The sequence below is a fragment of the Temnothorax curvispinosus genome, unplaced genomic scaffold, assembly GCF_003070985.1.
Source record: "Temnothorax curvispinosus isolate PA1 unplaced genomic scaffold, ASM307098v1 QBEX01015018.1, whole genome shotgun sequence".
In the NCBI taxonomy this organism is placed as follows: domain Eukaryota; kingdom Metazoa; phylum Arthropoda; class Insecta; order Hymenoptera; family Formicidae; genus Temnothorax; species Temnothorax curvispinosus.
Window position 1 is genome coordinate 454978 of NW_020224798.1, and position 21285 is coordinate 476262.

Genomic DNA, 21285 nt, shown 5'->3' on the forward strand with positions numbered 1-21285 from the left:
TACGTGCGCGGGACATCGTTAGCATACTTACACGCGCCAGAAAAACGAATCAATTTTTATTATTAAGCTACAAAGATTCAGCCCGACCGAAAAGGCACTTCTTTACTTGTGCCAATCAATTATATTTGTAATTTAACTTATCATAATTTATACAACCTGTATTCTTCATGTTTATTGCCTTCATATAGTTGTTATTTCTTAACTCACGAGGTTAAATATAAATTCTGAGATGAAAAAGATTTAATTTCTTTTTAAGTTCATTGTAAGCGTGAATTATAAGAATGGAAACAGTCTTATAGATTCTGCACAATAGTTTCTCATTATAAATCAAAAAGCTTTGAGAAAGATATTACATTTGAGCGCGGATATTCTCACGAATTTAAAGTCGTTCGGTCCCAAATGTTCGTCAGAGATTAATTACTTCTAATCTTAAATAATTTTTCCTATTGGCGCAATGTCCCTTTCTCATTCTGAGACATTACCAATACCAACTCGTTCGAAATAGGCATCCTTCGAATACCGGTCGTTCTCAGCCCGACGTAACTTCGCAACCAAATGAGCGTCTTCGCGAAGATATGTACGGACGAACACCTCCGGGAAGGGTGCTCCTGCAAAGGCAACACTCGAACCCGCAGCTACCGAGCAGGACACAAGCTGACGAGGATTTCAAACGATTGTCGCAACCGAGCGTCGCAACAGCCGAGCCTCGATACGTCGGCGTTCCGCGAAAAGAAGAACAAACGGTACGACAACACAATTCAGCAACCATGAGACTAAGGGGTATCCAGGGACCCCCGAAGCCACCTCGAATTATCACCACTCTGAGAAAAACCGCTCTCTCCGATTCGGAATGCAACAGCCATACAGAGCCGCCGGCAAAGCCTCCCAGGTAATTTCTTTTGTTTCCTATATTATACTCAATTATCTACGTCAGTTCACTATATTCTATTATACATCAGCTTTCTATCACGATGAAAGAAAGAAGAAAGTAGGATGTTCGTCAGAGAAATGAGTAACAAATTGCGTGTTACTCATTATTAGAGAAGAGCATTCAATCCCGATTGCAATTTGCTGTTTCGAATCGTTACAAACCATCTGAGCTAGCGGATAAAATTTTAATCAATAACCAATTTCGTTTAGAGTAAGAAGAAAAGAAAAAAAGAAAGGAGCTTCTGTATACTTCCCATTCCTTAATTAAAGAAGTCCTTTTATTTAGAATCTCTCCGAGTAAAAAAAGTAAAAAGAAAGGTCTCGTAAGGTTTTAGCATTCCTTTGAAAATCGCCAATATATAACATTATGCACTGTACACTGTGCGAAAACGAGGAAACTTGCAATTTTGTATAACGATAATGTCGCATTATGAATAACCCAGAAATTCATATTTCTTGTTTTAAAATTCACACTTTCTCTGCCGGAATTTCATCGATCTTGTGACGAGGGCGGGCGTTTCGGAGGTAATTGAGGACACAGGGGGACGTGAAACAGTTTCGCGATCTTCACGTGCGACCCGCATTATTAAGTTTTGCCTCCCAGTCATATGTTCGTGTTAATAAGCGCTTACGAAGTTCACTCTAGCAGAGAGAAGCGTCAGAGACAATTTTCCTCTGACACATCGTGGTTTCGAACAGCTCAAGATACACCCGGAGCACGTGAAATTAGCTAGATGATGCAGTTAATGGCAATCGAATGCATGCCGATCGACTGCTCTACGTCCATGTCGTGGAAAAGTCAAAACACGGCACGCGGCGACAACTTTTGAACTTCGTGAGAGTTACGGAGTCCTAGATTTTATGATGACATTTAGTCGAGCGAAAATAAAACAAAAAGCGCGCAGTTGGACAGGAAATTAATACAACTTTTGTTGTATCTAGAAATTATAATAAATTGGAGTCAATGTGATTAAATTAAAATTAAAAGTATATAAATTCACACAAAAATATTATTAAACTATAAAGATCCAGCTCGATCGAAAATGCCATATCTCTATTTAATTGTGTAAATGCAAGTATGTTCTCTCGTACTATTTTCACAAATCTTTACTATTCTCTCCTGTGGACATTACATCCCTATAGTACGTTGCAAAAATTAATTTGGCCTCGAGAAAACACGCGAGCTTTTACCTCAACGCGTTCTTCCTGCACCAAGTTCTCGGTGTGAACGACAGAAGAGAAGAGAAGGACAGGAAATGAGAAAGACAAGGAAGCATTTAACGTTGACTGCCTAAAAAAGCATTTCCGGAGTCTATTCCAGTTAAAGTTTAATTAAACTCGGTGCGACAGAGTTCGTTAACATCGCTGCATATAGCAAGATCGTGTTCTACGTGCTGTCTGTGCGAAATTTTGCCATAGGCGTGTTTCGGTTCGTTGCATAATTAAGTGCATCGCGGTATGTTATGCCGAATGAAAAGCTCCACTTGGCTCGATCCATATTAATCATGCACGCAGCAGCAGAAAAAAAGACGAGAAAAACGAAACCAGCCTCTTCAACGTCAGCTCGATTACATTTGACTTATACTACAGATTTATTGCGCATTTTATTAAGAGACACAATAATGTCTCGCGTCAGGTGTACGTGTGAGCGATCGAGCCGCAAGACCGGATATGTCTTTTATGACATATAGCTAGTTGAGACTATACGCGATTTATATCGTATTGCTATAACGGCTGAACTGATTGGATTCTGAGTAGACTCAATCGAAAGCTGATGGAGAAAATATATAACAAAATTATCTTTATTTTTGTCCTACATGCGCTATGAGCGAAGATAATGCAGCGAAAAGCCAAAAATGCAGTGATTATATGATTTGGTCATTGTCGCCTAAAAAAGTGTCTATCAGTCTATCTGCACCATTTGGTGTTAGACGAGGTGTTAGGCAACTGACTATCGACTTTATCGACAGTATTGACTACTGTAAAGGCCATGGCAAAAAAATTGACCAATCACAGTCAAGTAGTCTTGAAAACTTAAGATAGTCATTGGTTAATTTACTTGCTGCTAAAAATATAATAATTATGAACTTCTTCTTTGTGTGTGTATTTAAGATATATATTTAATGTCTATTCATATTAATCAATATGCATTAAATGTATATTTTTGATCCAACAAAACATTGAAACGAAGGAATTTATAAAAAAAATAGGAGTTGAGAACTTTGCTATGTATGCAAATTGATATTTAATAAGCAAAGAAGTTTCTATTTTTAAATACGATAAAAAATAAAGATTATAAATTTTTCACTGCTTTTAAGATATAAAATTGATATTTTCTAATATTAAAATGTACAAAAAATAGTGATATTAGTAAAAAATTACCTTTTAAAAATGGTTTTAAAAAGAGTACACGTGAAAAGTGTTCCACAAAAAATGTTACTTTAATCTGTCAAAAAACTTGTGTAAAGAATGTTTAATGTAAAAATATATACTCAAAAATCCTACAAAAGCAATAAAATAAAAAAATTTAAAAAGTTAATTTTTTTACTGATATATTGAAATACGTTGTTATGATAACTGGTCTGTTTCATCTTGAAGAATCGTATGAAAAATATTTTCTCAGAATTATGGTGAGGAACGGGCCAAGAGCTCGACGAGGAAAAGCAGTTCAAAGAGCACCGTCGCGCTTGTACAGAACAGTGGGTGGACCCACGAGGTGTTTCAATAAGGCGCGATGTGTTGGTCCTGAATTTGTGGTTCGTGCCAATCAACCCCCGAAGACGTTATGCGTGGGACAAGTCAAGGTACGAAAATAAAAGTATATTAATTAGAATGATTAAATGATTAAACTTAGATTAATGATTAGATGCAGGACGTAAATAATTTTATAAATAACCTGCGGTACACGGTTATGTTTCACTTTTAACTTCCCATTTGTCGTAAATTTCTAAATTATTTAAAATTACACACACAAACTATATTTTACAAATCAAATTTCTAGTATAAAACGAAATATTTTTAATGGAAATGTTCAAAATTGTCTACATTTGATCTTTATTCGTTTCTCGCGTATTAATTTCAAAAGAAATGATTAAAAAATACAACGAATATTTAAATAACTCATGATTCATGGATTCTGGAATGGACAGAAAATTAAATGGAGGACTTCATTGTCAATATAACTTTATAAAGTTCCGCAAAACCTGTAAAAAAAAAAATTTCCGGTACCGGGAATCGAACCCGAGCCTCCTGGGTGAGAGCCAGGTATCCTAGCCACTAGACCATACCGGAGATTGTATGGTCCCTTTGCTATAAGTCGTCACTATCAGCCGACATTCAAATTATGAATTATTATATAAATTTATTTAATAATTTCTAAAAATAAAAGACTATAAAAAATTAGATTAAAATATTCGCAAAAATAGAAATGCAAAATAAATTTTCCGGTACCGGGAATCGAACCCGAGCCTCCTGGGTGAGAGCCAGGTATCCTAGCCACTAGACCATACCGGATGACGATGATCGTTCTCGAAACAACGCATGAAATTGATCATATTTTTAGAAAATGTATCATTGCGTATTACATCACTGAAATCTAATATATAATATATTAAACGCTATTAATAAAAGAGTATTCACATTTTTTAAATTACATTGCACTATTATTTAATATTTTTTTAAAATTATTTAGAAACAGAGATCAATTTATATTATACGAAATTTATTTTTTAATTTCAAAATAAGGACACAAAAAATTCGTGATTAAAAAATAAAAAAATTTAACATAATTTTAGACATAAAATTAAAATAATATTTACTAACATTGCACGATGCATGAATAAAAATTAAAAAATATTTAGACTGCGAAAAAAAAAATATTCCGGTACCGGGAATCGAACCCGAGCCTCCTGGGTGAAAGCCAGGTATCCTAGCCACTAGACCATACCGGATTGAAGACGACGAGGCTAAAGTTCACATATCCAACTGCTATCAATAACATTGCATTTGATATTAATTTTAAAATAACAGATACACATAACAAGCTATTATATCACAAAATATAGACTTATTTTACAGAATATAAAACAAAAGTAACTATCGGATCCATGGAATAATATATTATTATGCAATTACCGAACATAACATAAAATATTTAAAAAATGTTTCTGATTTTAAAATGTATGTTTAATTTTCAAGATATATATGAAACCATTTAGCATATTGCATTTATTTTAATTTAATATCTTTATTACTTTCTGCCTCTCTGCAGCTATATTATAAAAACATTAATAAAAATATTAATAAAAATCGTGTTATTTAACGCTCTACGAATTTTGTTTGCACCATTTTTGCAATACAATTTTAATCTATTCTTTTTATTTTTGCCAAATCTAAATTAAAAAAAAATTTCCGGTACCGGGAATCGAACCCGAGCCTCCTGGGTGAAAGCCAGGTATCCTAGCCACTAGACCATACCGGATTACGTTTAGGAACGTTCTTAAGAACGTACTTGTAGCTATATGACGGTAAAATGGGGTAAAAAAAAGATATTCCGGTACCGGAAATCGAACCCGAGCCTCCTGGCTGAAATTAAGCCAGGTATCCTAGCCACTCACTAGACCATACCGGATCCTAGTGTCGCCCTTCAATTTAGCTGTGTACGTGTGACTTTGTGTAGGCAGCATGAATTATTTTAATATAATTTCAGAACTTTCGTGTCTTTTAGATAAAAAAAACTAACATCAACGATTTATTTTCTTGTACTCTAAATAAATATTAATTTTATTCAACTAAAATAAACAAAAATAATGTTTTATAGGTTGGTTTCCTATATTGTTGTATAAAATACACTTAGCGCGAGACACTACCGTGTCTCTTGATATTTGTAATTTATATAATTTCCATAAGATATTAGAATTAAAATAATGATAAATAGAGATATATTACTTATGCAATTCGTAAAATAAAATATTCCATATTTTTTACAAAATAATTTAACATTTTCTTGGATGCAAGGGAAATAGATCTGACAATAAACATTTGCATCAACATATAAAGTTGCGGAGATAAAGACAAAATAGAGAGAGAAATATAAGATGATATAATTAATAACTCGTCTGCGTAGGCGGGAAACTCTGGCCGGATAGTCGTAATAATGCTAACAGGACAACGCGTGGAGGTAACCTGTGATCCTCAAAAGGTCACCGCCGGGGATTTATTTCAGGTAAGCTCACTGGTAAAGTGCACTAAATTCGTTAATTTTCTATGAACAATGATGAAATAACGCACGTTTCAAATAAAAGATGAATAAAAAAATCGGATATTTTACGTAGCTTATTCGATATTCTCGAAATATTATTAATGAAAAGATTATCTATACTCTAGACCAATGACATTCTTCAAAATTTAAAGTTCGATCGTAATTTAAAATATTTAAAAACGCGTTAATCTTTATTTGTGATGTTGTTATATGATCATTATTTTATTGACATTCGCAAATCAGGCATTTATTTATCCGCGAATCAATCATATGACTAAACTAATGGTCATTGTTTTCGCATTGTCAAATTTGTACATGTAATACGTTAATCCAAAGATAATGAAGATATAATAAACATCAGTCCATTTCAAATAATATAAAAGCATCAATATAAATCAATCAAATTAATTGATATAACTTGGAAATCAATTTTCGATGATATGCTTGAATATTATCTCGTGTCTTATCGCACATATATCTTTCCTACCTCGTAAAAGTTCTTTTCTGCGAAAAATCATACCTCAAAACGCTAATAAATTGTATCACCAATAAGTAAGTGAAATATATGTACATATACGGCGTCTACGCAAGAACATCGGCGTGAAAGAATTATTTTTCATTTGCTGCGTACGCGGAAGAATGTATCCTGCCGGTATATATCCTGACAAAAATCCTTTAAAAAATATACTTCGTCCGCTAGTTCTCGAGCGGAACGGGTTCGATCGTAATGCTCGCGCGACGGTGGCCTTTCAAAGCCACACTTAGGCCGCGAAAGCCAAGACGTGGCCGGTTGTTTACGAGACCACAAATTCCGGCGTGAACTCGCGAGAAGTTCTGGCGAGCCGCCAAGCCTAATCATTATATACGACAGATCCACAAACCACGAGTTATGTGATCTCGACGAGCGTATCGCGCAATCCCTTCTTCCATAAAAATCTATGTTTCAACATTTGTTCAAATCCAACATTACAAAGAGAGAGAGAGACACTTTTCTTATAACGCTATCAATAAAATTATCAACGAAAATATCGATTGGCAATATCATTCTGAATTATTTGTAGAATTAAAATTAAAATAAAATTATTTGAACCTATAAAGCTATTATAATATAATTAAAACAATTATATTACTCCGCTACATTTTAATCAGTCAGTATTTTTAATAAGTCAGTATTTTTAAAATTCTTACAGCTTACCGAATATATGTACCAGACCTCTCTTTTACGAAAATACTGAAATACAAAAGTAGAGTAAGAGAATTTGGTGGCATTTAATTTCACTAGTCTAAAAAGACAAGTTTCAAGCTCTCTGTTTCAAGCTCGCAACTCTTCCTCTCACTGTCCATCTGCTGCTTAATTCAAGCTTTCAAACGTGACCGGAGTATTTTATCGTGCAATTTTTAATAAATGGTCGATTTACAGAGCGTCTGAAACTCGAGAGCTCACTCGAAACTTCCAAATTGGATTACTTCTGCAAATCCGCGCCAATAGAAAATTACCTCTGCGACAGAAATGCGTATCATATCGCGCTATAATAAATAATCTTTAAAGCAACCAAATGCACAAATCCTGTGCTCTCTGCATTTAATTGCTTGTCTCGCATAATAATTCCACGATAAATAGCGTGGCTTACAGACGCTGTTTCAGTTTTCCCTCTCGCGTGTCTTACATGCATTGCATAAGTAGAAATGCTAATAGAAGATATAGAAACATGTATCAAATTTATGTTATCAGTTTACACTAGGAATTGATGTAACAAATAATTATATTTACATCTTTAAACTGATATTTGTTCGTATAACCACCGTTATATCCGTAGCATTAAAGATTAAACCAACTGCATGGATTTAACCAATCTCAGACAGTTTTATAACATATACCATTTTACACATTATATACGCAAATCCTTCCAGGCTATTGTTCAAGCGGAAAGTCTCGATGAAAACTTCACTCTAGGGCTGGCCGTGCTATTGGCCGGGGATTTCGCTATGTTACCACCCGACACGAAACTAAATAAAGTCGCACCACCGGGATGGTTAAGCAGCGGTAAAAGCAAAGGTTTTCTGGGCCTACCGACTAGTTTCATGCTGTATCTGCGGCTCCGATTCTTCCTGCCATCTCTTCGTGGCATCAGGTTCGTTCGAACTGGACAACGACAATATATTCGACTCGACTTAACTCGTTAGTTTCGTCTCGACTACGACTAATTTGTCCACTAATTGTCCATACTGTTTCCAGGAGTTGGATATCGAAGCATCTGCTATATCTACAAATAAGGCGATGTATACTGGAGCAGCAGCTGGTCTGCCCATATTCCGAATTAATCAATTTGACGGGCCTCGCACTTCAAGCTGAATTCGGGAACTACAACGTCAACGTGAGTTAACGAGTGATTCATACGATGCGCGCTATTTATAATGAGATTATCTTCACAATACGGAACAATAAAATGTTCAAAAATGATCGTAACTCTAGATAATTGGGATTATTTTAAATAAAATGAGAAGCTGAAATGAGACATCATAGATAGAAAATATTGCGACTCTGTAAAAAGTCTACACTCTTCTACTATGAAACACGATTAATTTCTTTTTCACAATAAAACCTAGGAATTTTCATATATATACGTGAATCTATCGATTGTTAAATTCAAAGATAATAAGTTCTAAAATTTAAGTGAAATGGGTTAAAAGAGATAAATATTGTACAATATATTTCAAAATTAACGTCATTTTTTGCATCTGTCATACTTTCTTTTGATGTTAAAATGTAGAAATAGAAACGGTATATGTATATCTATTAATATATAATATTTATCAATAGTGTGTATTCTATAATTTCTATGCCATAAATTCAGTTATTAAACTACGTTCAACTATCAATACTAGATATTAATAGCTGAATAATTGTTGAGTCAGTTCTCAACATCTTAAGTAAATAGTTAAAGACGTTATTTTGATCTGTTGTGGCGGAGTTGACAACAAATTTGACATAATCCATGCGCAACTTCTCTGCTTCATCAGAGCTATTGTATATCTCACAGGAGCACGGCTGTGGGGATTACTTCCTCCTCGAACACTACGTGCCGGAGTCCTTGGTATTGAGCGCGGACCGGCATCAATCGCAACCCTGCGTCGACGCCGATACACTTCGGGCGCAGCTACACCACGCTCACCGCGACCGTCGTGGCTTGGACTCGAACAAAGCCGAGGAGATGTTCATAACTCACGCGCAGTCCCTGCCGGATTACGGTTCGCACTACTACATCGCCACGGTAGACTCGAAGGAGCTGGAGAAACTGATGGTGCGACAGAGAAAGGGGAAGACCGCCGTGTCTGACAACCGTGACGTCGTGTCGCCGCACGATGGTGCGGGAAACGCTTATCGTCAGGAGAAACCCGCTCGGGAAATCTATGACAGGATCGGGATCCCGCGATTAAGCTCTCGCGAAAATGTACCGATGATACCTTACTCGGACGAGCACGCGAAGAACGCTGGTTTATGCCGCGATGAAACGTGCAATAACAATAATAACAAAAACAACAATAATAATATTAACAACGTTAATGGAAATAATAGTAAAAACAGTAAGAGTAGCAAGAAAAAAACGGAGAGCAACGTGTGGCTGGCGATACATTCTCAAGGTTTGAAACTGTTGGAGCGAGGGGGCGAGCCCAGGGAGAGAACGGAACTGGCCCACTTTCTGTGGCGGGACGTGCAGACGTTGAGTTACAGTAAGAGTTGCTTGGTGGTGTACAGCAAGCTGAATGGAAAACGATGCAAGTTCAAATTGCGGATGGATCATCGAAAGTAAGTCTGCTCGTCGCATCGAGCGAACTCTTAATGCCGCGGCAAGTGCTCGAAAATGTGTATCGAGTGCCGCACTGCCGCTCACCACTTGCAATAACGACCTTTGCATAAAGTGTCTTTCTATTTTCTAGAAGTTACTTCGCCTTCAAGCTCACCTCCCTGCATCATCAGTTCTTCCTTAGACTTCGCTCGGAGCTCACGTCGCTTCAGGGCCTCGCTAAAGGTACACGTGCTTTCACCTACCGATAAGCTTGCTAAAATGTTTAAAACTTGAACTTTCCGCGAAAGTTACGCGATAGGAAACTAGCTAAATTGTGACACTTTGCCGCACGAATTTTGATCTTCCTCTTCTATGGAAATCCTCTTAAAACGTAAATTTTGCAGAAAACTGAACTGAAATTTAGCTGAAATTTCAATAAACTACAATGATATTATATTAATAGTCTGGCAGAAACTATTAAACACACAAAAACTTTCTTCAAACCTAATATTTTAATTACTACTATTAATTTCTCAATCTATCGCGGTTTTTTATTTTTGTTATATTTTTATGAATACAATAATTAATATAAATAAAGTTTAGTAAACTTCACAAATTTGTGAAATGTTATTTCTTTAAAACAGTCATATAAAAATATCTAAAATAAAATCAATCTATATTATTTTTCAGATTTTGGAGTGCCCCTGGCGGAAACAAAACTTACACCATTAAAATCCAAGATCGGCGACGGTAAAACTAAGATAACGATCGCGAGCGCGGTTAAAGTGCAGCAGAGATTAAATTATCCGATGCAATTGGAAGAATATCAAAACAAAGAGAACGAAAATCCTCAGAAAGACACAATTGTAGTGACGACAACGAAGGACGCTGGTCGCGAACCCGGCTTTTATTCGTCCGAAGAAGACGTTCTTTACGCGCAAGTAAACGTGCGATTAGAACCAGAGGGTCAATCGCGAGACACAGAGGAAGAATCGGAGAGAGGCTTAACGACACCGCACAAGATCCTGTTGGAACCCAGAGAAACGAAATCAGAGCACGACAAACTCTATAGCTGCCCCGGGATAGACAGTGAAGTTGAAACCGAGTGCACATATTCGCTCCCAAAAGTTATATCGAACAACATCAACCAGCTAGATAAACCTAACAATCCGGAGGAACTATACGCCGCTATTAATAAAGTTCGTTTAACGGGAAAGAGTGAATTTCCTGTTCCGGATGAAGTTTGGAATGTGGCGGATGTCAAGAAAACATTGCAGAAGGTAGTATAACACACATTTTATATATTAATTGTTTACTATTCTCTCATTATACCATTAAAATACATCCAACAGCAGATTCTGTCCAAATTTGCTATTGAAATACTTATCTCATATTTCTCTATTTAACGAAACGATGTTTCATCATTATAGATGAAAGCGGCCAGTTTACCGAATCACGGAGCGCCGAGGCAGTCGGGTGGTTTTCGTACACCCAGCCTACCGCGTCGGTTGGGTGTAAAAATGGGAACGCGAGCGATTTACAGCAGCTTAGTCCAGAAAGATACCGCGCTTACCGACGACACGGAGTCACTATCTCTCAAGTCCGATACCGAATCGTCTGTTCAATCACTATCGGCACGATCTACCGAGTCACCTATGCCAGAAGCGTATGTGCTAAGTAAGTAATGGTGTACACATATATTTTACGAATTTTCATACAAATAAAAATAATTTTAATCAATTCTACTTATATAATTAAAAATATTGCTCCTAACGACAGATCAGATACATATACACGTCCAAAAAAAAATCACGTTTTGACAAAAATATTCTCACGAATTTTTACAAACTTTAAATAAAACACCTTTTAATCAAATTTTTATTTCTAAATAAATTAAATGTTTAAAACGCTGTTTTGTCATTGCTGTGTGTGGACAATTTTTAACTACTTTCATTCTATAAAAATTTTATGCATCACTTACGTTTATTACAAATATCTTTGAAATAACAGTTTTACTTAAAATTTGTTTGCTTTTTGCTTCGATAGATGCCGACATACGGACCGACGACGAAACGTTCCGAATACCGGAGGACGAATCGATGTCCGCATCCTTAATGGCTCGTTTGGAAGAGCTGTCGTTCGCCGAGGAACGAATTTTGCACACGATCAAGTTGGAACGCGGCCACGGTGGTAGCATAGGTTTGCAAGTAATGGAGGGTAACGACGGTGGCGTTTACGTTCAGGCGGTCTCCGTTGGCGGATCAGCCGATATGGCCGGAAACGTAAATAAAGGTTCGTAAGTAAAATGTTCACATTGCTTCAAAATGAAAGCATCTAATTCATTCGCAGTAGATATCATAATTAAAATGCTAACGAATTGAATAAATCAAATAAACGGTGATATATAATGAGATATAGAAAAAAAAATTAATGGATTCAAATTAGAGAATAACATAAATAAATATAAATATAACTAAATGTACAAAGTAAATATCTTTAGTTAAACTTTCTTTAATAGGTGACCGGATCGTAGCAATAAACGGACAAAATCTGCTGAACCTTCGTTACGAGGACGCTCTGAAGATGTTGCAGAGCTCGTCTGAAACGGTCGAGTTGGTTCTGTCGCAGCCCGCTATTCGAAAAAGCATAGAATCGAGAAATGACCAGGGCCAGGGCTCTGTAGAAAATAATTACTTACAGTGAGTATTTCAGCCGACTATGATTAGTTTGACAATTTGCTAAAATAACGGATAATGTCTTGGAAAAACGAATTTTCTTATCGAGTAGTTTCGGATAAATCAGGCATACAGCGTTATTCGCTCCTTCCGATTCAATAATTAGTATAAATGATTAATTTTGCGAATTAATCAATATTCTTAAAGATCTCGCTGCATCCGCAGAGTTAACTCTTTCGTTCTCTATCTCGTTCGCAGTAACATCAAATTCGATGTGTCATCGGAGGCGGAAACGTCTAGTATGATGAACAAGTGGATCGTTCAGAAAACCACGGACGTAGCGTCGGTGCAGAATACTTCAAGCGCATATAGCAGTGCCGCATCCAGCGCTATGGGCAATCATAATAACGCCAACAGCCTATACATGACTGATTTCATTGATGACAATAATGCGTTAAAATCTGCCAGTATGTTGCTATCTATAGAAGATTTCGATGTCAGTAGAACAAGTCGCCAAGTTTTCATTTAGGTAAGTAACTATCTATACATACATATAATCCGCGTTCTATTTCATATATATATATATATATATATATAATTTTGTCAATGTAAAACCTCTCGACTTATTACGTTTTCCGCTGTTATTGACCGCATATGACGGAATCTCATAGAAAATTCTATTTGCGAAAAGACTATTATCTCTGCTAGGCCATACACGACTGTGCCAACGTACAGCAGCACTGTAATCGAATTGTCGTTATCCGTTTAGCGAAGCCCTTGTCGGAACTACTAAAGTTCGTAACTCTTGCTCGGTTAAATTAAAATTATTAGAAAAAATTTCAGGAATAAAAACGAGTTTCTTATCTAACTGTTCAGCAAATCTAAAATAATTTTAAAATAAAGTAGCATATATGTGTTAATTAAATCTACCTTTTTTGAATAAAGTAAAGTTTAAATAACATACATAACACATGCTTTTATCTTTTGTACGATATTTTGTACGATAAAATGCATTGGAATTTTCATGATATTATTATGCAATGTTTTTATATCTCTGTTTTTAATGAAATTACACCTAGCATGAAATTAAGCTTGGCAATGGTATATAAGCTTGGTATTGACCGTGTAACAGGAAGGGGAAGTCTGCACGTCATTTCTAAGGAATCATCTTTAGTATGTCTCGGACAGTCTAACGTTGTAGTTACCCTCTCGCGTTCATATTCTGGAATTACCCGTTCGCCCGTTATATTTATATCATCATTCGCATTATGTACAATCGTAAGAATCGCAAACACGTTACAGTAACATCACAAATAATATATCATTTTCAAATCAATTGAAGTCTCTCGTTTCTCTATCTTCTATCGAAATTAAAGAATATTTCTCTAAGGTCCCATCTCTTTTTCCCTGACAGATAATGGAAATTTAACCGAACCACCTGTGCCACCGCGGCGAACGAAACGTAAGATCAAAATTGCACCGATCGAACCGTTGGTAGCGAATGGAGCAGTAACGGGAACCACGAATGACGTCGCGATATCTCAGCAAAAACGTCCGCCGCCGCCGTCGCCTCTGCCGGAAATATGTCGACGAAACAATTCTGCATACCTCGAAAACCGCCAGCCGCAATGCGACATCGCGGCGAACTGTCCAAGAGTCGAAAGCGAGCAACACCGCCGTGAGAGTCGCGTCATCGTCAAAGACAGCTCGACGACGAGCAACAGCGATGACCCAATTCCAAAGTCAATCGTATCGAAACCGCCGTTTCTGTCTTCCGTCGATGTCGCGTTGTCTAAGCGAAAAGCAACCGACAAATATCCACCGCTCTTTTTCACTCTGCACGATTTCGAGAACGTAGTGTCCAACACATGGGATAGAAACAATTCTGTGGATCCCGAAGACACAAAAAACTTACACGAGAAAGAATCGTCGAAAGTGCATATGTTGGATGACGGTGATGTTTGTTTTCGCGTAACGACAACGAACCTTCCGTTCGAGAAGTGTCTGGACAGATCGGACAGATGGAGGAACCCTTTCGACGACGACGGTGACTTCGTTCGAAAGTTTGACGACTATCGATTCGAAGATACCACGAACAAAAACAATCGAATAAATGACAAGAGATCGCCTGGTTATGATGTTTTCAATAATAATGACGATTCAAAATGTCGTACAGGCACGAAGGTACGATTCGTGATCGAATCGTCAAATTCTTCCTCGTCCAAACGCGACTCTAACGTAAAAAACGGTGTGCCATGTGACAGTTCACAAAGCTACGAATCCACTCTCGGCGATGAACAAGCCGGCGAACAAAGCGCCGCTTCTTCCGTGAGATTGACTGAAATCCGAGAGGACGTAAAAGATTGCTGTGACAATACGCGAGATAAATCATACACGTCGAGTGTCGAGAAAGGAAATTCCGCAACGAGAGAAGACGATCCTTTTATACCGGCGGGCGCAAACAAGGTTGACGCGAAATTAAAGACGATTCCACAAACGTATTGTGACGATAGAAATAACGACGTCAATTGCGAGGAAATTCGCAAAGAGGATTCTAATTCGATATCATGGAACATGCGAGCCAGCGATGAGAGTCTCAAAACCGGAAAGGAAAATATAATAACGTTAATAACGGGACAAACTATCACAAACGAGAAACACGACGCAAAACAAGTGGATCAAAGTAATAATACTTCAGAAGTTACGGAAAACGTTCATCGCTTTACAGATAAAAGTTTAGAAACGGCTTGCAGAATTGAAGAAGCGGCGAAAATAACACAAAGAAGAATACACCGGGAAGAAAAAAAGTTTTTTCAAAAAACTTGCGATGACATCAACGAGAAATGTGTTGCCAAGAACGAAAAAGCTTTTTTCGATGAGTCATCGCCAATTTTTTTAAACGAATGCAATGACGTTAAATCAAACAAGAACATTTCTACTGATGATTTCAAATCGGTCCAATTCGAGCAAGCTCGACGGCTTCCTGAAGAGAATAAGGAAAGAAACAATTCTTTCGTGGATTCCAAGAATAACCACGAGACAATTTTACCGTCGGAAGACATTTTCGTAAAGAATATACCCGTGAAAGTTAGACGAAATTCTTTTTTGGAAACTATGCTATCTGACGATTCAACAGATATTTCGATGAATTACGCGGTAATTTCTGCTATAACTTCAACAAGCATTGATAAAGAATTAAGCGACTCTAATAAATCATCAGATAAAATTCGGGAATTAGAAACAGATGTCACGACAGAAAGTGAACGTTTGCATGATTTTTCTAATGCGACAGAAATGGATACAAAAAATCAAAAAGTTTTAAAAAACTCCAAAAAAATGGAAGAAAAGATTGTTAAGATTTCAAACGTAAAGTCAACGCAATCAGAAAATAAAAGTGCCAGTGACGTAAAAAATGACATGCTGAATGAGCTTCTCTGCAATTTTAATAACATAAAGTTAAAAATAGTGAGCCCCGAGAATAAGAAAGCAGTAACAAAGATAGAAGATGACAAAAATATTTCTCGCTCGATTGCGATCGATAACAGAATTTCCAAAGAAAAAGAGAATGCATCTAAATTTAAAAGATCTCGAAACGACGTTTGCAGCATTCCTTTAAACACCAAGGCTATTGACGTAAATAATGATACAATAATCGTTGAGGAAATTGTGAAGGAAGATTTCACGAAAATGAAGATCGAGGAAAGGCCTCAAGATCTCAGGAACGACACTCCAGTGATTAGCGAAAAAATCATCAAGATTAATAGTATTGAAAAACTCAACAAATCATCCTGCGAGATTAAAAATAAAATTGTAAAGGATAACTCCAAAATGAATATCGATACAAATTTTGCAGATATCAAATCAGAGAAGATCAAGATAAAAACGAGTAACGGGAAAATGTTCGAGGAGACAAAAAGTGCAGTCGAGGCGAATCGAGAGCATAAAAAATCGCGAGATATTCGCATCCCCAAGACGATACTTAAGAAGACTAGCGTTGAGTGTGAGCGGCAGCAAGCCAACGAATTCCAGAAGAGAATTCCCATCGGAGCACCCGCGACAATGAACAAGATTTTCGATAGTAGAGAGTTCAAGGCGACGCGCAGAAACAGCCTGGAAAACGGCAGGAAGTGCGAAAAAGCTTCGAGGGAGATTCACACTCGCGGCGAAGAAAAGACTGACGAAGTAATCGCGGACGATGAGATCGACGATGATCGAAGAAGGATCGCGAATCGATCGGCATTAGCATTAGTAAAGGATAGTAGCGACGATAAGTGTGCCATAGCTAGGAAAACTATTTCCTTAAGCCCTTGTAATAATAATGACAATAACAGGGCCGTAACACCTGTAGCTAACGTAAGTAATGACCAATCATTTCGCGACGTTGTAACGATAACCCCGGGTAAAGTTAGGAGTTTCGTTAAGTATTACGAGATTCGGGGCGATGCGACGACCGTCGAAAGACATTCTAAAATTAACGATAGGGAGAAAGTAGCTAGGCGTAAGTTCACGAAGAGCCAAGCGGCGTCCATTGCCGCAAGAAACTCGCAACGGCCGGAAATAATAACGAAGGAAACGAAAGGTAGAGGCTGGAGCGTTAAATCAAACGACTGCCATCTTCCCGGAACGTCGTCGAAAACTCAACCTTCGACGTTCGCCCCGAGGGTCCCGGAAGGGCGTCTCAACAATCCAGTCTGTAAGACGACGGAGATGGAATCGAAGATGATGGAGTATGAAAAGAGCGGCTCGCACATGTCCGATAAGGAGACACGTGCGTCGTTCACTAAGACCAGCGCAAAAAAGTCGGTGCAGTTCCTAGGCAGCTTCACCGTAATTCAGACAGAAACTTTCGTCAAAGACGAATCCGCCGGGACTGTTGCGGGCCGCGATACAAACGCGTTGAGAAAGAGGAGAGCCCCCGGAGTACCACCGGCGCGGGATTGCGATGATTACCAGAAGCTTGTTCGCGAAATCGCGAAATCGGAGAAACCGCCGAGCGTCGGAAAAGATTCCCTCCGACCACGGGAGGCCGTTACTCAGGTCAGTATTAAAGTAAAATTCTAATTGTGTTGTTTGATAAATCTCATCTAATAATAATTATTATTATATCGTTTATCATCTAACGAGCACTTTTTTGTGTACTTCTTGATCACACATTCCATGGATCTTTCTAATTAGAAAATCTTAGACATTTCATTAAACGCAATACTTTTGTAATAATTTCATAATTTTATTAAGGTTTAAATTAAAGTTTTATTAAAATAAAATGCACTCCAAAAATGCGTTCAAAAATAAACTCGTGTTATAATCTGAAAAATAAATTTGTCTTTTTTTTCTTTTTCAGATACATGCAGTAGCCGATCAAACACAGAGTTCAGGTATTAATCGCTTCGTTTTAAAACCAGAAACCCCACAGCTCGTATTTTACTGTACTATATAAATAACACACGTAGCCTTTACGAGTCGTCGTTGCTCCGAGTCTCAAAAAAAAAAGTATTGCGTGTCGAATCCCTGTGTAAGTATTTTAATTTTCGCTACCAACTGAAGAATAGATTTTACAACGCTATATAATGCCTGCTAAAGAGTAATTTCCGCTTGTTAATGCACATCGTGTGTTATAAACTCTGAGTACGTATGGATTCAGATTTTATCTCAAAGACAAAGTCCGCTTTTTTACGCAAAATATTAACATGCCTCCTCTATTTACTTTCTATACCGCCGTGAAACCACAATTTCACGTTTATGTCATGAATTCATTAAATAACAACTATAAACTTTGAAATTGCAGTATCGATTTATCTATTGAAACTATTCATTTAGCTGAACGTCACGTGTTCCGATAAGCGAGATACGCCACGCGCGTAAATCCGGTTTCAATAAGCCGGTCGCGCGGGATCCCGATAAAAGCAACGAGTGGATTTGCAATGACCAAATTTTCCGTGTGTTCCAAAAGGATTCGAGGATCGCGGTGAATCGTTCGGCAAACAGGCCGCTCGCTACTCCAGTTCGAGTGCTTTAACTGCAACGCGGTCTGGATATTCCTGACCGTGAACGAATTTCGTCGATTTATGGAAAAAGACTTACACGATACTTTCTTTTCCGCCAAGCAATTGTTCGGTTTGTGACTCGTAAAATACTCCATGCTGTTTTCTCGGCAAAGCACAGATTTCTTTTCTTTTTATTCACTATTTCACCTTGTATACTGATATGAAATTATTTCTAGTGTTCTTATTATTCCTGCAATTGTGTTTAAAGAATTAATTGGATACTATAACAAAGGCGAATGTTGTAACAATGACTGAGAGAATTTTCAAACGCTCTCATTTTAAACACATACATTATGCAAACACATTCGCGTATCATTATATATTTATGACGTTTTTTTAACCAAATGACTTAAAAAACGGACTTCGTCTTAGATGACGAATTCAAGGTAAAGTTGTGTGACTTTATATTAAAAGATAAAAAAGATACTACGCGTAGAAGGAACATATTATACAGCGCGATTATACAGAAGCTGTAAAAATTCGCCTCGCGTAGATCTATTCTTCCCTTGGGAGCTCCGTGTATCGTTAGTTTTGAGCACTGTGAATATTTTAGATACATACTTCTGAAAGGACTGCTTGTAGCTCTGTTATTGTCGAGATCTTCCCTGTGAGTTTTCGACGACGCAGTATATCAGGAAAATCGCGCGTATTCCATTGTTTTAATTTACGTGAATAGAATAACAGCGAAATACACTAAACACTTGTTGCGCCATTTATATTGCGCGTGTGTCTCGGTATGTTGGTTTAGTTCAGGCTGGTCCAGGCTAGGATTCAGGACTGGCAAGGACTCCAGAATTAACTTAAGTCTGAGCATACGACTATAGGTTTAATACTACTTGCAGATACAAAGCGCCGCAAAAAGTACATTTCGTTGACATCAATTTTACGTAGTGAATCCGTATTGTATCTCTTTTTAATTCGTTTAAATAAAATAATCAGCAGAAAATAGACTAAGAAATAACATACGACTAATTTGAAATATAAAAATGCGCGACATTAAATGTTTCCCGTAATAACAAGTACCTATTGTTTCATTTCACTGCAATAGAACTCACTCTCTTTTAAGTGATTCTTTTTTTATAAATCGATAACAATATTGTAATATAAAATGTTTATTGCGGTAGTGTATAATCCTCTTTTATCAAGTTCTTATCTGACCAGCTTACAGCAATAAGGATTCAGAGCGTCACGAAAGTACTTTTTACGATGAAGCGGTAATACGTGATATAGAGCAATTTCCTTTGAAAAAAAAACGTGCAATTTCGCGATAAACGAGACGTAACGCACTTATAATTACATAATAGTAGTTCTGTTGACTTATTGTAAGTATTATGATTTATCGTGGCAAGTGCATTGTGCGAATTAAAAGCGACGTATCTCAGTTAGCCATACCGGAAATGCTTATTGTTGTACGATTTAGTATTATTATATGCACATATCTATACATATACATATACACATACATCTATATATATATATATATATATATATATATATATATATATATATATTGTATATACACATATACACACAACACTTGCTGCGCGTATTATTATCATATATAACTACATGTATGTACACAATAAATGTATAAGTATTATTACGCGGTGACGATTCTGTAAAATGCTATGTGAGCAATCTCTCCGTTGATTATACGTACATTTTATATAACGTTAATTGACATACAGATAGGTTTATTCAAGTGCAGATTTCGCGTAGGTGCATTCTGAAAAAATGCGTTTTCTGTCTGAGGAAAGCAATACATTTTAGAACGGCGGTTCCTTTTCAACGTCGCTTTCGTACATCAGACGGTGATATACAATAACAATTAATTTTAATATAACCACCGAAGTCGTTTTATGATTATTTTTGTTTATATTGATACCTTTTAAAGTTGCGCTTTAAATTATTTCTGATAAGTGAATCCAGTATTTACAGTAAACTTTTTTTATTAGCGAATCGTGATATAATAAAGATGTCACGTACAGAGAATATCCTGTACATTTAATGATATCTGGCAAAAAGAGCTAGGAGACTTGTTATTAGAAGTAACATATAGAGTAAAAGCGATCGTGCAAAGGACTAATCTAGAACAATTTCATCGTTCTTTTCCCTGGATGCATTTTTATGCACAAAGGACATTAATAGTATTTTATAATATTTAGGAGAGATTTATATATAAATGACAAAACCATGTATGCCAATCTCCACACTTGGCTATACTTGGTGATGCAATTTATTGTCAAACTACATAACTCTCGTTTATATTCGTTCAGATAGACGTAATTCCCAGTACTGTACGTTTATATTTCCGCTGGATGCTAAAATAAATTATTATTTTTTATGCTGTATATAATAATGTTTTTCTCCCATGTGCCAGTCCTGCCGTAAGTTCCATCGTTGCTTGTAATAATATACAAAATTTAGTTTGCAACTCTTGTTTTTTTCCTCCTCCAAAGTGCAATATTCACTTTACATATTTGTTATTAAAACTAATAGGTATTTCGAATAAATATACGTAATAAAATATGTCTTTATATTGCAAGTATTATACTTAGAAATAATACCAAGTGTGTTTTTCCCTCTAA

General features: G+C 36.7%; 1 protein-coding gene and 4 non-coding genes across 12 annotated transcripts in view; 1 reads left to right on the top strand and 4 right to left on the bottom strand.

Moving 5' to 3' along the window:
• Nucleotides 1-20183, top strand: part of LOC112465201 — an 86278-nt gene extending 66095 nt beyond the window's left edge. For 7 of the 8 annotated variants that reach the window (XM_025032643.1, XM_025032637.1, XM_025032640.1 and 4 more), the window contains 13 exons: nucleotides 506-889; nucleotides 3554-3734; nucleotides 6056-6154; nucleotides 8102-8322; nucleotides 8427-8565; nucleotides 9232-9998; nucleotides 10130-10221; nucleotides 10669-11258; nucleotides 11409-11655; nucleotides 12025-12270; nucleotides 12497-12677; nucleotides 12912-13182; nucleotides 14068-14155. In XM_025032643.1, coding sequence (XP_024888411.1) covers nucleotides 506-889; nucleotides 3554-3734; nucleotides 6056-6154; nucleotides 8102-8322; nucleotides 8427-8565; nucleotides 9232-9998; nucleotides 10130-10221; nucleotides 10669-11258; nucleotides 11409-11655; nucleotides 12025-12270; nucleotides 12497-12677; nucleotides 12912-13182 — 3418 coding nt within the window. In that variant the 3' untranslated portion in view covers nucleotides 14068-14155. Of the gene's footprint in view, nucleotides 1-505; nucleotides 890-3553; nucleotides 3735-6055; nucleotides 6155-8101; nucleotides 8323-8426; nucleotides 8566-9231; nucleotides 9999-10129; nucleotides 10222-10668; nucleotides 11259-11408; nucleotides 11656-12024; nucleotides 12271-12496; nucleotides 12678-12911; nucleotides 13183-14067; nucleotides 17691-17994 lie in introns of those variants that run through there. The other variant, XM_025032644.1, reaches the window with a different exon arrangement.
• On the bottom strand, nucleotides 4150-4221 carry Trnae-cuc. Its single transcript has one exon. It is a non-coding gene; the product is annotated as a tRNA-Glu (tRNA).
• Nucleotides 4372-4443, bottom strand: Trnae-cuc. The gene has a single exon. It is a non-coding gene; the product is annotated as a tRNA-Glu (tRNA).
• Trnae-uuc lies at nucleotides 4809-4880 on the bottom strand. Its single transcript has one exon. It is a non-coding gene; the product is annotated as a tRNA-Glu (tRNA).
• Nucleotides 5339-5410, bottom strand: Trnae-uuc. The gene has a single exon. It is a non-coding gene; the product is annotated as a tRNA-Glu (tRNA).
• Nucleotides 20184-21285: the final 1102 nt, after the last annotated feature.